The 16,851-nt window shown below is 39.9% G+C and overlaps 1 protein-coding gene across 11 annotated transcripts in view; it reads left to right on the top strand.

Moving 5' to 3' along the window:
- Reps2 (RALBP1 associated Eps domain containing 2) overlaps positions 1-16,851 on the top strand; it is a 220,605-nt gene that overhangs the window by 168,606 nt on the left and 35,148 nt on the right. For all 11 annotated transcript variants that reach the window (XM_040744098.1, XM_040744093.1, XM_040744097.1 and 8 more), the window contains one exon: positions 228-289. In XM_040744098.1, the coding sequence (XP_040600032.1) occupies positions 228-289 (62 nt within the window). The remainder of the gene's footprint in view (positions 1-227; positions 290-16,851) is intronic.

The following is a 16,851-nucleotide window of genomic DNA, read 5'->3' on the forward strand; positions in this document are numbered from 1 at the left end:
TCCTTCTTTATTACTAAGACTACATTGTGTATATATGCCACCGTTTCTCTCTAGTGATGGATACCTCAGCTTATAAGATAGTTTTGCTATTGTTGAAAGAATTAAGCCTTCAAAGGGATTTACTAAACTTAAGCATGTTAAATGCCATCACTGTTATTAGTTGAATACATTTTTTGTCTTTTTAGGGGAAGGTGGTTCTTAACAGTATTTTTTCTTTTTTTTTTCAGCTGCTAACTCAGGATTGTTACCCCCACCGCCGGCACTTCCTCCAAGACCTTGTCCAACACAGGTAGGTGACATATTTTATTTCTTCAAGCTGTTGTCCTCCCACTATGTTGCTTTGCAATGATTACTAACCACATTGGAGTCACCAGATCATTTCTGGATTAAGAAAATAGAGAGCAGCTAATTTCTCCAGTAGCTTCACAGCCTCATGTGGAAATGGAATTTCTTTAGTATGCGACCAGCCACACTTTCAGTTCTCATTCTTGATGGTTTTGTGGTTTTTCTACACAAGGAGATGTAAAAGGAGTATGTCTGTAATTGGGGTCAGGGTACATGGCTTTTCTGTATAGTACGTGCAGCCTGGGTAACCATATGTTCAGCAGCAGTTTAGGAGCTGTGCTAATTCCACACACTAAAAGTGACCCTTAGCATGGGGTTAGTGCTATGGTTTGGGCCTATAGTACTTTTTTAAGGATGCCTTTTCCACTCAGATTAATAACCTGAAACAGCTGGAGAGGAATAGTATGTTTTACCTATAAATTAATTTTGCCATCTTTGCCTGTGCTACCATGGCCTTCCCTATCAAAATTTGAAAATGAGAATGGGTAGTAAATTCATGAAGTAGTGTATACAATGATATAGATCACTCATTATTACTACCAAGGAAACTTCTGTCTTTAAAGAGCCCTTCTAGCTGTTAATGGAAGATTTTGGGAATTTGCTCTACAGTCGCAGTTTTTATTTTGCTACTTTGTGGATCATAGCATCGCTCTCCATGTGGCTAGTCTCAGGATCAGTCTTGAAAACCATTTGCAACATTTGCTTGTCCTTTCTTCAGACAGTTACATGGTCTTTATCAGCCACTCAATCAACAGATGCAAATACTGAAGGGTTATAGAGAGCCCAGTTCTTCCTGATCTGCATATAAACAAGTGAGAATGCTTAAAGCTCTAAGAGAAATTGATCTTAAAGCTTCAAGAGAAATAGTGATAATTGAGTCGTACTGTTTGTCTAATGTCAAACCTTAGCTCTACCCCAAGTATTTCTTTTGTTATACTTTGTGCTCTTTCAAAATTATTAGTTGTGTTAATTGATCATCTGCATGGAACCGAACATTGCACTAATCACTTTAATTCATAATTTCATCCCCCCAAACCCTTATAAAATATGTACAAATATTATTCTTTTTTATTGACAAGAAAATTGGAGCATGCCAGGTTTAATCAAGTTAACCAAGGGACCATAGCTAGTAAATAGTAGAGCCCCTCCCAAACTCAAGTCTTTACATCATCATTCTCTCAGTCCTGGGAGTCTAAGTATATCTACATCAAGATAGAGAGTAGATCTGTTGTGCTCTCTTGGAACTGAGACTTTCTGCACACCCTCCTGTAGAAGACAAAAGTTGAGACTCCCACATTGCAAACCTGGGCTTGGTCACAATAACATTAGAAGGCATTCTGGGATGCTTATCTGGAAAGCACTGCTGCTACCAGCTGTCATTATCAGAGTTGGTTGCCTGGAGCATCTTGCGTGCTTGGGACTTAATGATGGAAGATTTGACAGGGAGACTGGGGAGTATCAAGTCAACATTAATGAATAAGTCTGCTTTATTGTCTACCAAATTTCCCAGAAAAGATGTAAGCGCTGAGCCCAACATTCAGCCCCAACTTGCAGATTTCAGATAACAGGAGCAGGTGCATAAGGAATGTAGGCAGAGAATCCCCAGACGACTTCCCTCCTCTTGCTTTCCTTTGTTCACTGTAAGTGGGACACATCTATTTAATATATGAAGTCCTGGGTAATAAACATGTGGTTGTATTTCGTGCCATGCAAAACTAGGAACAGCTAAATAGCCACCTGCGTGAGACATCAGAGTGTTTCCAAAACTACTTGGGATGAAACAATCTGGTAGATATTAATAGGGCTCTGTAGTAAAATGAATTTGTAAGCCATTTCACCTAACCCCCACTAGGACATTGACAGTGCACACAAACCCACTAGAGGCTATGAAGTCCTATAGCAAAACACAAAACAAAAGTCAGTTTTGTTGAAACTGACAATTTCTTAGCTTGTCCAACCATCTATTTCTAAAACACTTATTACTGTTCCAAGGGCTTAGTGGTTAGGAAACAGTAGAACATCCACCTTAAAGTCCTGCTTTGAATGTTACCAAGTTGCTCTCATCTGCTACCTCATTTCTATATTATGTGATTAAATTTACATTCTACATGTTCAGTAATAGCTTCCCTCAAATAATTGAAAGTAAAAGCTGATTGAACATGCCTTGGCTTGGACTTTGCAATTGTCCGGGGTTTCAGGTTATTTCATTTCTTTCTCCACTTCTTTGCTTCTTCTTGTTCACTCTCTCATAAGATCATTTTTATTGTCTCATGGCATATTCTATTATAGAGAACTAAACATTTCTGAATTCTTCTTTTGCTCTGGTAAATGGTTTTTAATTTTTTTGCTATATATGTCCCATCAACCTGATCTTAGAAATACACATGTGATTATGGAAATATATCCATAGAGACTCTTATGAGGTTTAGATTCAGTAGCACCACCAGGCACCTAGGAGAGAAACCAACGAGGTACAATTAAAGTTATTCCATTTATTAGTAGTTATAAATGAGACTTAAAAATTCTCTAGATTTTTTTGGATTAAAAGATTTCATGTTATGTAATGTAAATAAGACTAGATTGTAATAAATAAGAAAATGTTTTATTTTCTCCAAAGGAATAATATCTTTAATTGCATGTAACCAGTCAATATTGACATGCTTCCATGTTCAGTATGTTCTACAAAAAACAAAAGTATCTATGTAGGGCTAGGAGCCCTTGGTTAGCATATACAAAGGTCCTAGATTCTATCTTCAGCACTGCAAAACAAAATAAACCAAGAGACCAAATATACTTTTATCATTTGAGAGAGATGAGGCATGAAATAACATTTATCTGGCTTCTCTTACATCAAGTTCCACAGTGATATGAACATCTGGATTAGGTTATGCATATGGGACTCCAGTGTTAGGAAAGGGAATAAATTCAAAGAAATACATCTTAACTTTTTCCAAGTATAGGTAAAATTGAGGAGTACAAAATGAAGAAAGAATCAGGTGCTTTGGTTCTTCATTTTCCAGAATCCAGGATATGACTCATTCTAGAGGAGGTGATTTTTTTTCTGCTTAAACGACTTATTCGTAACACAGGCAACCAAAGGCAATTAGAGTAAACCATTTCATGTAGAGCAGTGTTAAGTAAGAATTAAATTTGTTAGCTCACATATAAATTAAGGAAAACTCCATCCGTAGAGTTTGCATTTGCCCTATAGGTCAATCTCTGCTAAGGGGTTACCATTGTTTTTAACTTTAGGGTTTATCTGATACTTGAATACCTACGTTCCTTCAATAATTGAACTTATGCCAAATTTATTATGGAAATTGTGATAGATACATGGTTTTTTAAAAAAGATTTTTTAAAATTTTAAAACGATTATATTTTACATAACAATCCCAGTTCCCTTTCCCTCCTGTCCTCCCATGCCCCCCACCATCTCCCCATATCACTCCCCATCCAATCCTCAGAGAAGGTGAGGCCTCCCATGGGGGATCTTCAAAGTCTGTCACATCATTTGGAGCAGGGCCTAGGTCCTCCCCCATGTGTCTAGGCTGAGACAGTATCCTTTCATACGGAATGGGCTCCCAAAGTTCATTCGTGCACTAGGGATAAATACTGTTCCACTACCAGAGTCCCCATAGACTGCCCAGGCCCCCCAGTTGACACCTACATTCAGGGGGCCTAGTTCAGAGCCATAGCTTTTACATGACTGTGTTTAATAAGGAAAAAGTTGGTATATGTGTTAAGTTTCATATCTTTCAAGTTTGGTATCTTTCAAGTTTTCTATCAGTATTGTAGTTAATGAACTGGGGCTTCTTCTAGATGAATGTGCCCAGGATCTTTCCTATTTATAACCCTCATTTCCCTGCTTCTCACAGCAAATGCTCCTCATGGCAGGGTTTTGATTACTAAAATAGCACTGGAAATGAAGGCAGAACTGCCATCTTAATGCCTTTGACCTCCAGACTAAGAAAACTCAGACATTGAGTGGGGTGCCTAGTATTAAAGTTGTATAATTTTTAAACATTTTATTATCATTTTTATGTTCCAATTCTCCCTCCCTCCTCTCCTCCTGCTCCCTCCACCCCCCTTTCCTCCCATCTGCTCCTCAGAGAGGGTAAGGCCTCCCCTACAAAGTCTACTATGTCTGTCCCATCATCTCGTTGAAGCAGGACCAGGGTACCACTCCATACCACACCCCTGTGCTAGGCTGAGCAAGGTATCTCTCCATATAGAATGAACTCCACTAAGTCAGTTTGTGCATTAGAGTTAGATCTTGGACCCACTGCCAGTGGCCTCATATATTGTCCCAGTCACACCATTGTCACCTATATTAGGGGAGTCTAGTTTGGTGTTTTGCAGGTTCCTCATTTGTCAGACCCGAGTCAGTCATCTCTCACTAGTTCGGGTCAGCTGACTCTGTGGGGCCCCCATCATAGGAGACCCTTTCATTTTAAGATGGCTGAAGGATATAGAGCTCTACTGTAGAGGAAAAGTCTGATGCAAAGAAACAGCTGGAGGTCCTGGGACATTTAAGAAGCTGTGATTCAGGAAGACAGTTATCAGGGAAGAGAGCTCAAGTGGGTATTGTGGAGGGAGCAGGGAGGAGCAGCCCAATGCTTCCAGAGCTGTGGGAGATTAGTAGTCCTCAAAAGAGAGTTCTCTCTGGGCATAGTAGGGGAGAGCCTACTACTGTAATTTTGCTAAGTGAACCAATCTTTAGCAATGCTAGATACATTTCTAAGAGAATGATATGGGGCTCAGTTATAGTTCAGTGGTAGAATACTTGTTTATCCTGTGCAAGTCCTTGGTAACATTCCAACAACATTAAAAAACAAAAACAAGGTATTATCTCATTGGCAACTTTCAAACATCTGTGATGAAATAACAAGAAAAAATATTTAACATGGGCAGTATAAAATGTTGCTAATTTTACATTTTCATGTGTTTTTTCGCATAAATAAGAAAGTAGTGAAACAAAGTTTTGAGACCTTTTACTATAACATATTCAGATATGTAACATTTAGATTAGTTCATATTGCCTGTGTCTGTATAACAGACATATGATCTTTCTGTATTTCTTTTCTCAGTTTGGAATATATACATATACGTGTGTGTGTGTTATTGTAACTTCTGTATCATAATTAAAATTGAATTTTAAAACTTTATTATTATGTGTATGTATATGTGGGTTTGTGAATATGAGTGCAGGTGTCCACAGAGGTGGAGTTAAGGAGGTTGTGAGCTGCCATGTGTGTCCTGGGGCCTGAAATTAGGTCTTCTCCGAGAAAAGTACATACTTTTAATCACTGAGCCATCTCTCCAGCCTACCATAAAATCTAGTTTTTAAAAACCAGTTAGTTCATTCCAAACCTGCTATTTCAGCATCAGTAGCTTCTTTAAAGGCACAGTAACTGTTAAGTGTCATTAAGATTTGAACACAGATGTTTGATTGGTTAGAAACTGAAGTAAATGTCCAGCTTGTTTAGCTACAATTACCAAAGACAAAGCTACGTTTTCTAGTGATGCAGTATGCTGGAATAACCAGCACTGGATGACTGCAGTGAGTGGAGTCCTGAAATAATATAAGAAACCCAAGCATCCTTAGACTATCTTCTATTGCCTTTTTTTTCCTAGTCAGAGATTTGTGAGGTGACACACCAGCAGCAACTGTAATTTTGATGAGACATCTAATTGTCCATTTCCACAAATAGCAAGTTGTAAATGATGCATGGTAACACTTGTTACCTTTAAGTCTTTTGGGATATTTCCTGTCAGTGTGGTTACTTCTGGTGCTTGCCAGAGATTTCAGATGGCCTTCAATGCCACCCACAGACAACTTCAGGCTGGCCAGCTGAAAGCAGGAATCCACCTTTGTCTTGGGTTCTCCAGAGTCCTTGTCAGCCTCACCACCAGCCATTTCAAATTCTGCTGAAGATGGAACAAGAGAGAAAATGCTAGTTTGATACAAGCAAAACATCACTGCCTACTCCTTCCTTGCGCCACTATTCCAACTGACTGATTTTCAAAAGTACATTCCACTTCTTAATTTTTAGTCCTCAACATATAAATTTAATATATGTCAAGAGGTGTCTTATTCAGCAATTTGAAAGGGGGATTTTCATGCCTGTCACTGGTGTTTTTTGTTAGATGGCTTATGACTTCTTAGGGGAGCATTGTCATCCTAAGTGGTGTAACATCATCTAAATTAAACACACACACACACACACACACACACACACACACACACACACACACACGGAGAGAGTGAGTGTATATACATATAGTTACAAACAAAATAGGTATTTTTTGGAAAACACAAAATAATATGATTTCCTAAGGCTCTTTAAAACATCCTTAATGTTATTTGTCTCTCCTTCCTTCTTCTCCTTATGTATTGTATTCCATCATCCTTATCCAGTTACAGCCCCTCCCTTAACTTTTTTCTCTTTTCTCCTTTCTTAGCAGAGCAGCCATTCACTAGAGCTCTTTCCCCTACAAAATCCTCAGACTGAAAGGGACTAAGTTCCTGTCTCTCCCACCTGTATTCCTCTCTCTGCCTAGCCATCTTACTTCCTGTCTGTACGTCTGTACAGACCTCCAGACCTCTATGGTTAGCTAGTGACTAGCTCTGCTCTCTGATCTTCAGGCAAGCTTTATTGTTAGAGTACAAACAAGATATCACCACAGTTAAATGCAGAGAATGACTGACTGTGATATCCAGTCCTAATTGATGCATCTACAGTATACTTCCCACACATTGAGGAAGAGGGAGAAGGACAATTGTAAGAGCCAGAGTACTAGGATATCTGCTTCATGATAGTGTTTTCTATATATGAGAGGGAAGCTGCACCTTTGAAATCTCAGAAAAATGACAGACCAGATGACATGCCATCATGGGTGGAGGAAATCTTACATGGCCCTATCCCTAGATGAAGAACTACAGGTAGTTAATGGCTACAGAGAGAGAGAGAGAGAGAGAGAGAGAGAGAGAGAGAGAGAGAGAGAGAGAGAGAGAGAGAGAGAGAGAGAGAGAGAGAGAGAGAGAGAGAGAGAGAGATTGAGATTGAGATTGAGATTCAGAGATTCAGAGATTCAGAGATTCAGTCTTCTCTAGAGATGAGCCCCCTGATAGGTACCCAGTCCCAAGTGGTCAGCCCTAAACACATGTACATATGAGCAATTCTAAAGGGACTTAGCAAACTATATTTATAAGTTTCTAAGTGTGTGTGTATATATATATGTAATAATAATTAGAGAATAAGAGTCCATGAATTTGACAGTTACAGGGTATGGGAGGAGTTAGAGGGAGGAGATGAGAGAATGTTACATGTGAAACTTTGAAAAAATTTAAAAAGAGTTATCTTTTTTGATCATCAAATAAATTTCATTTTCTTTTATTTTAATTAGAAACAAGCTTACTTCACATGTCAATCCCAACTCCTTCTTCCTCCCCTCCTCCCCTGCCACTCCCCAGCCCCCCATCCAATCCCAATCCGTTCTGTAGGGAGGGTGAGGCCCTCCATCGGGGATCTCCAGAGTCTGTCATTTTGTTCAGGGCAGGGCCTAGACCCTCCCCCATGTGTCCAGGCTGAGAGAGCATCCCTCATTGTGAGATAGGTATCCAAAGTCCATTTGTATGCCAGGGATAAATACTGATCTACTACTCAAGGCCCCATAGATTGCCTAGGCCTCCTTACTGACACCCACGTTCAGGGGGTCTGGATCAGTCCCATGCTGGCCTCTCAGCCATCAGTCTGGGGTTCAAGAGCTCCCCCTTGTTCAGGTCAGCTGTCTCTGTGGGTTAAACCAGCCCAGTCTTGACCCCTTTGCTCATGACTCCTCCCAAAAAGAGGTATATTTTATTTATGAGAAATTTAAAATATTCTGAAGTGAATATACCAAATTTGTCACCTAGGATGCCATTTTTTTCATTTTCTTTCTAAGTGTGACTGTTTTGTGCTACAGTGAGGACTAACAACATGTTAATGAACATTTAAGCGATTAGGGAAAGAAGATATAAACCAGGGATTTGTCTTTATCTAGGATGATGCTGTACAGCACTGTCAAATGGGCTAATGTGAAAGGGTGCATCCATCTGTGGGCTATTCTTAGCTCTCCTGCTGTGTAACTTTGTGACCTTGGAGGGACTGTGCAAATTATGCCCTTGGACCTATTTCTTCTGCAAAATGAGAGGAATCAATGGGGAAGGATCCCAGTGTGAAAACCTTTATGTATTGTTACATTAAGAAATGTAGATGAAAAGTCATAAACCACAGTTGAGGCATAGATGGCTTAAGCCAGTTTGCCTTGTTTTCTGTACACCTACAGCCTTGGACAGAAACAGATCTGTGCTCTGTTATGCATTTGGAGGTACAGCATGGAGGAATTGGTAGAAGCTTAAGTAGCTGTTGTGGTGGAAGAAATGCAGTTTTAAGGAAAATGTCTTTTTTATAATAAGAGATTGAAGAGAACCAGAAAAACGCCTTCTGATATAATGTCTAGAATTTTAAAACATCATTTGGAGCTTTGCCAGAATAAAATGACAGTTGAAAACTTCTTTTAGAGAGCATGCTCTGAGAAATAGAGATACTGTGCAATCACCTAGTTGCAGTAATCCTAGCAGTTGTTGGGTTCAGGTAAACAGTTTTTGGAAATAAGTCATATAGTTGTTCTCATTCAAATCTCTTGATAGGTAAACTTAATGCCCATGCTTGTAAGTGCTAGTTTTGCTGTGGTCAAAATCCTAGCCTGTAAGTCCCTCAGTGTTTAGAATGCATCACCTCCTTCTTATCTGCCATTTATTAGGCTACTGCTGTGGAATCCACTGCCAGTCTATTTTTGGTTCCTTTGGAGTGACTTTGCCTTTTCTCTAGGGGTAACTTTTAAAACTGTGTCTTGATGTTCTGTTTCAATGTCACTGTGATGTGAATAGTCATAGATTTAAATTTATGTGTGTCAGGTGACACCGTACATTTTCCATCTGGACAATCATGTGTGTTTAATTTTAGAACACTCTGAGCCATATCTCCATGGGTTTTGCTCTTCTTTTTATTTCTTCCTGAGTGCCACTTGGCTATATTATTCTATGTCTTTTATCACATCTATGATTTCTATCTAGTAATGTGCTGGCCCCAGATAAAATAGTTTTCTTCTACTTTAATTCTCTAAGTAACTGTTTACAGCCTAGAATTTTAAAAAGATTTGTTTTTTAAAAAATTATCTGTATGAGTATCTGTGTGCAGCTTTGCACACCTGAGTGTAGAGGCCAGAAAGGGCATCTGATCCACAGGAAATATAGGTGCAGGAGCCTGCAAACCACCAAATGTGGATGCTGGGATTAGAATTCAGGACTTTTGCAAGGGCAGTGTTCATTCTTAATTGCTGAGCCATCTTTCCAGCCCCAGCCTAAAAGGTGCTAGAGCTTGACTTGCCTCTGACTCCTTCCTGGGTATCCTATACATCAGGCAACATGAGCATCCACCCCTTGGGATCACAATAGCAATATTAGTTTAGGGCACTGTTTTAACCCAATTCTAGCACATCTGTTAAAACAGAGTGGTACCTTTGCAGTTGCTTGAGGTGAAACTTCTCTTTTGTATACATTTAGCTAGTTCCACTAGGTGGCACTTTAGGGACATTGCAGGAAATTGGCTCTACTGGATTTATGTTTTAAAGTTTTTATTGATGCATAATGTAGAAATATTGAAAGGTGTACATTGGATGTGCAACTCAATGAATTTTGAAAAGCTGAATGATACACACGTGTTATATATATACAAATCAAGAATAAATCAACACTCCAGAAGTACCCTCTACCCAATGCTGTTTTCCTGTAATTATCTCCTAGTTTTAAGATTAGCACTGTTGTGACATCTAACAGCTTAGATTAGCTGTATTTTTCTACTTCACACAAGTTAAATTGTGTACAATGTACTATATTGTCTGACTTCTAATGCTTAAGGGATTTTTGGAATATCATTGCTATATAGTATTCTACAATATATGCCAATGTCATAGCTTGCTCTTATTGATGGATATTGGGTAGCTTTCAGATTTTGACAATGATGAATAGTGCCACTCGGCACCATCATGTCCACGGTGTTGAGTGGTTACATTTTTTTTTATATCTTTTGGGTATAAAGAGTAGAATTTTCTGGGTCATAAGCTATGTATATGTTTAGATTTTATAGATAATACAGAAGTTTTAGAAGGTGTTAGTGCAGACATACTTTATCTGTGGCCATCCATTTCCATTTGTAGTTTTTCTTTATTTTCATATTTATTTTTTTTTTACTTTTCGAGACAAGGTCCTGCTATATAGCCCTAGGTGTCCTGGAACACACTATGTACATCAGGCAATATTGAACTCATGAAAAAACTACCTGTCTCTGCCTCCTGAGTACTTAGATTAAAAGACATGCATCAATGTACCCAACCAGACTTATGTATTTCATTTTATGTATATGAGTGTTGCTAACATGTATGTCTCTGCAGCATGTGTGTGCCTGTTGCCTGTGGAGGTCAGAAGAGGGTACTTGATCCCCTGGAACTAGAGCTGTGAGCTGCCCATGTAGGTGCTAGGAATACAACCCAGGTCCTCCGCAAGAGCACCAAGTGTTCTTAACTGCTGAGCCATCTCCAGCCACCTCTATTCCACATTGTCATCAGTGCTAACTAATTTTCTAGCTGTTCCCCAACTCCTCCACAGGTTTTTTGTAGTTCCTTGTTGGTAAGCTGTTCCTAATTGAAAATTTAAAGCCATATTCCTCTCATAGTTAAAGCTCATCCAGAAAGGGCTGTGTCAACTCACCTGTGGACATTTCATAGTAATAATATTTAATAGTAATAGCTATTAAATAGTATCACTATTAAATAGACATTTAATAGTAATCACTTGACTGAACTAAAAGTGCTTATAGAGAACACTTGCTTGCATAAGGCATCTTTATTCAATTTATGGGCTACTCAACTCTCAAAAGAAGCCTGCCAAGGGCAGCTGTGGCTGTGAGGACTGTGTTGTGGATTCCACTGTAAGTGTGTGATAGGGAAAATTATATGAAGATTCAGCTCAGGTCTCTGTTATGTTAGTAGAAATTGCAAACAGAAGAAACCAAACCTCAGTCATGGTAAAAAAATTATTTGTTTATCCCAAGTGAAGTACCTCCCTTTAGTTGTAAGAACAAGTGGGTCTCCACGGTCTTCAAGAGGTTTGGCCATGTGACTGCTGGACCCAGGATTTAGTTTATAGTTGTTGATTTAACTATCACTGAAGTGTGTCTGGGGACCTTGGCAATATTTTCCCTGGTGTCCCCCATGTTGGATTGGTCTACTGTGAGGAAGGGGTGCTTCAGAGGTGCTTGGTGCAAACTGCCTGAGATGACAGTGGTGGGTAGTTTGTCACTTTTACTCTAACCTGGAGCCAGCGTGTTCTTGCTGTAGGTTTCTATCTGTTCAGTAAGAGAGAATGCCCCTTACATTGAATTGGCTGCTATTTACAATAGCAGAAACTGTACTTGAGAAATCAACTGTACTTCTAGTCCTAATTGTAATAGTAGATGCCACTATTGAACAGTTATTATGTAACTGTGCTTAGCATTCTGGACAAGATATTCTGCTTAATCATCACGGTGCTGAGAATTAGGTAGATTATCCTCATTTTCCTGATGAAGAAACTACAGCTTAGGGAGAGAGGTCAAGTATGTGACCAGCTTATGTACGTAGTAAGGGTACACACTGGATTTGACTCCATAGTGTGTACCTAGTACCTGCTGTGTTCTCCTATTTCAGTTGCCTCTTGTTCAGTGGCACATAACGCATTGTTGAGTTTGTTGCTGTCTCATCCCACTTGATGATTACAACACTCCTTGTTTGATGGCAAGTAGGTTAGGCACTGGGGAAATGATAAGAAAGCAAGGCACACATTGTGCTTACAGTTCAATTCTGTTTCTCTATTTTTCAGGTGACTTGGGTTGTGGATTCTAGTAAACACTTGCAGAGAATTGAGTGCTATGGGTGCTCTGGAAGCTGGTATTGCAATGACAGTCTTTGCTGTGGCTAGGGTGTGGCTGGTTGTTGATTTTTTTATCTTCTATGTCTAGGTTTTATCACTTGGCTTTCTGGTGGGCCTTGCGGAGCAAAGATGTGACCAGGTGAAAAATCAGGCACTCACTGACATTCAGGATGCTAAAATGATGCTGAAAATTCCCAGAAGGCCACTGCAGGGCTATCCAGTTATCTTTCTGGAATTTAGCTCTTGCTTCTGGGATCTTCAGCATTAAACAAAGCTTGAGATTCTTTTTCTCACCTGCCAATAACATGGATATTGAAGAATTTTAAAAGTTACCAATTATCTATACCTTGGCAAAGTTCTGCAGTTAAACTTAAAAAAATTGGATGTTTTTGTTCCAAAATCAACTTTTAAATGAATTCTTACTGCTGATAGCATTTATAGCATTTTATGACTTCTTCTCCCATTCCATATATAAGTAGCTGAGCAAATAATTCAGAAGCCTAGCCAGTCATTGCAAGAGCACTTGTGGCCCAGTCCTGACTAGCATCTTGGCGACTTGATTTTCTCATCTCTTAAATGAAGAATTTGGTTCATCAGTGCCCCCAGTTGGTCCAGGCTGGCTGCATAAAAATCACACAGGGGCTTGTTAAAAATCTAAGTTTCTAATGCTCTACTCCTAGGAGAATTCCGATGAGGAAAGTCTGCAGTACTGTCTTGATGTCTGTAATTTATTAAAGTTCCCTAGATAATTCTCTTTTGCCAGCTATATTTGGGAACCACTGGACTGGGAGATTTGGAATGTAACTATGCCCAGAGCAAGCTCTCTATGGTTGAATGAAACTGGTTATGAGTCAGATGATGGAAAAACTGTGCCTGGTAGAGGGGTTTTGTTGTGTGTAGCAAACCTTAGGGTCCCACTATATGGCTTTGAGTTAGGATGAGATGTAAGATGAATTACTCCATACAGGATGCATTGGTCTTGGCAAAAAACTAAAGACTGGGGAAAAAATCTTCACAAGCTTTTGCAGTAGGCCAGGTGGGAATTGTGATGAGCAGATCTAGACTTAGATCCGGGACTAGGACCTTTGTTAAGCAAGCTTGCCTCAGTGGAACAAGAATTTGATTGTATTGTATTGTTATTTTAAAATCCATAATTTATAATGATTGCTGCTCTGTTTTAAAGTTTATTTTTTACGTTTATGTGCATGTGTATTTTTACATTTATGTGCATGTGTATGCATGCATATATGTTGCACATGTGGAGGTCAGGGGACAACTTGATTCTCTCCTCTACCATGTAGGTGCTGTGACTTGAATTCAGGTCATCAGGCTTGGTGGCAGGAACATCTACTGGCTAAGCCATATTGAAGGTCTATTATATTTTTGACCAAGGATGAACTATGGTTACCTTTGTTAGGATTACTATTACTGTGATGAGACACCATGACCAAAAGCAACTTGGGGAGGAAATCATTTATTTTGCTTGCACTTTCACATTACAGTTTGTGGTGGTTTGAATGTGAATGTCCCCCATGGGCTCATGTATTTGAATGCTTGGTTCCTAGTTAGCAGAACTGTTTGGGGAAGGATTAGGAGGTGTGGCCTTGTTGGAGGACATATGTCATAGGGGTGGGCTTTGAGGTTTCAAATGCCCATGCTGCATTCCAGTCTCACTCTGTGTGCAATTTGTGGATCAGAATTAAGGTCTCAGTTACTGCTCCCACACCTTCCTTGCCTATCTGTTGCTAGGCCTCCTGTCACGATGGTTATGAATTTACTCTCTGAAACTGTAAACAAATCCCCAGTTAAATGCGTTTTTAAAATAAGTTGCCTTTGTCATGGTGTCTTTTCACAGCAATAGAAAAGTTAACTAAGATTCTGTTCATTATTGAAAGAAATCAGAGCAGAACCTGGAGGCAGGAGCTGATGCAGAAGCCAAGAAGGAGTGTTGCCTTTTGACTTGCACCTTATGGCTTGCTCCGCCTCCTTTCTTATAGACCTAAGACAGCCAGCTTAGGGGTGTTCCCACCCACAATCAGCCTGGCCCTCCCACATCAATCATCAGCTATGAAAATACCCTATAGACTTGCCTGCAGCCCAATCTTAAGGAGGCATTTTTCCAAATTGAGGTTCTTTCCTCTTAGATGACTTTAGCTTGTCAAGTTGACATAAAAAATAGGTGGCACAGTAAGCCATGACATTGAAGTCAAATAGTATGTTAGTCATTCTAGTACTACCCAGTCTTAGTGTCCTCAAAGCATGTTCTATAGAGCGTTACTTCTGCTGGATGCTAATAGAAGCAATATGAAAGGAAATAAATGAAGCCAGTGAGTCTAAGAAGTACTGTGGGTAAGAAAAGGCAAGTTGTTTCTTTTCCCTCACAGCATTTCAGAGCATGGAGTACATAATGTGTTCCATGAAGCTTTAAGGAAAACATAGCGAGGTGGTACTTACCAAGCTGACCTTTATATATTTTCCATTTATATCAAGGTCTGGCAAATTGTGATCTATGGCCAAGTCTGTCCATCACCAATTTTTGTAATAAGGTTTCTTAGAATACAGCTAGATCTATTCATTGTATTGTCTGTGGCAAAGTTACAGTAGGGACTGCCATCTCCCAAACCTAAAATATTTACTGTATGTCCCTTTATGGAAAAAGCTTGCCTGTCCCTGCTCCAGACAATTCATGGATTAATCTTCCCTGGGTAGCTGCATTAGAGAGTTACTGCCGCAGGGAATTATGTGGCTTATTCTAGCACTGTGTTGTTATGCACCTGCTTAATTATATTCAGTTTCTGTATGCCCATAATTTTCCCTCTTGCTTTGAGCTATTTTCTCTCTCAGCTATTTACCCATCATCCAAAGTTACAACTGGAGATCCTTATCTTTGTTCTTTTCTTTCACTTAGCCATATTTCATCAGTCACCAAGCATGTATCCAGTTTCGAGTCCAAATAACACTCGTGACTGACTGTTCCCATTCTTGTCAGCCTGGCTTATTTTATTTACTTACTTGTTTATTTTAGTTTCTTGAGACAGGGTCTTGGTAGAGGGCCCAGGCTGTCTTTGACCTTGCAGTTTCCCTGCCTCTGTCTCTGGAGTACTGAGATCACAGGTGTGCACTACCACATCTGGCTGTAACACGGTTTACTTAACATTCACCTCTTGTCTACTTTTCTTCTTCAAGGTTATAATGGAATTTCCTTTGCTCAGTATGGGTTGCTTCCAGTTCTTCCTACTCATTGGATCCAGAATAATCTTTTGAAAATGCATAGAAAATCAGGTCACTCTCTACATAAAGTCTGTCAGTAGCCCCAGTGCCCTCAGGCTAAGCTACAAGTTTTCGACATTCATATACATGGGGCTAAGTCTGGCTAGGAGAACAGGAAGTGCTATACTGTTTCTTAGTGGAAGAAAATGTAATTTAAGGAATTAAGAATTTCCCCAAAAGATCAGCCATCCCCATGCTTCTACTGCTGCAGTGTAGAGAGAAGCATTCAAGTGGCAAAGAGTACCAAATATGTTTTAGATAGTGCAAGTCCGTGCTCCATTCCTGCTCGCATTCTCTGCATACTTTCTCCCAAACTCTGGAGCATGAGAGTGCCTTCTCAAAAGAAAACTAGACCAACTAACTTGTGTAACTGTCTCTGGATGGGGAATTTTGGAGTGGGTTGGTTGCTGGTTGTGACTCACAGTCTTCCTTGAAGTTGTCAAAATTTCAAGGAGGGAAGCTCAGTTGGGCTGGAGTCTGCTGCTAAGATGGCTTTTGCCAGGAAGCTCTCTTCCTTGCTTAGATCCCGTGATAGGACTGCTTGTGTGTCCTTGTGTGACAACTGGCTTCCTGCAAGACAAGTGATACAAGAGACAGAAAGATACACACAAAGGCAAAAATGAGCACCAGGGGAAAAAGTATATGAACACTTGGAGTCCCCTCTTCTGGGAGCATGTTGTGTAGTGCCTCCTGTCGGCTTCCCTAGAAGCAGGGCCTGAGGTAAAGATTCTTAGAAGGGATTTATTAAGGGAGTGCTCTCCGGAAAAAAAAACAAACAAAAAGAGGGGAGGGAAGCCTGATGAAGGGGAAAGAGCTAAGTCTGAGCTACACGGGGGAGGGAGGGGGAATACTGCCATGCACATTACATCTCAGTTATCCCTTCGAGGCAGGAAACTTGCCTTTATCTACAAGTGAGTCGTTATCCGTGGACTGCTGAGGGTGGGCTTAGGAGGCAGGTTTCCTCCATTGAGAAACCAGCAGCCATGAGAACTTAGTAGCCAGCACTCAGAGCAGCTAGTTGGATGGCTGTGCCATCTACAAAAACAGGTGATCTATGTGGGACACCATGGAATCTTTGACAATCATTTGCCTCCTTCCTATATCTCATACTTTCACCACTGTCCCTGGCATGCCAGAGACAAAAAAATCTCTGTAATTGCACAGAAATGCATATCCTCTTTGGGCCTATGGCTTTTTTTTTGGTAAGCTAACTGAGCAAAGGCCAT

This window comes from Mesocricetus auratus, unplaced genomic scaffold, assembly GCF_017639785.1.
Source record: "Mesocricetus auratus isolate SY011 unplaced genomic scaffold, BCM_Maur_2.0 Super-Scaffold_100003, whole genome shotgun sequence".
Classification (NCBI taxonomy): Eukaryota; Metazoa; Chordata; class Mammalia; order Rodentia; family Cricetidae; genus Mesocricetus; species Mesocricetus auratus.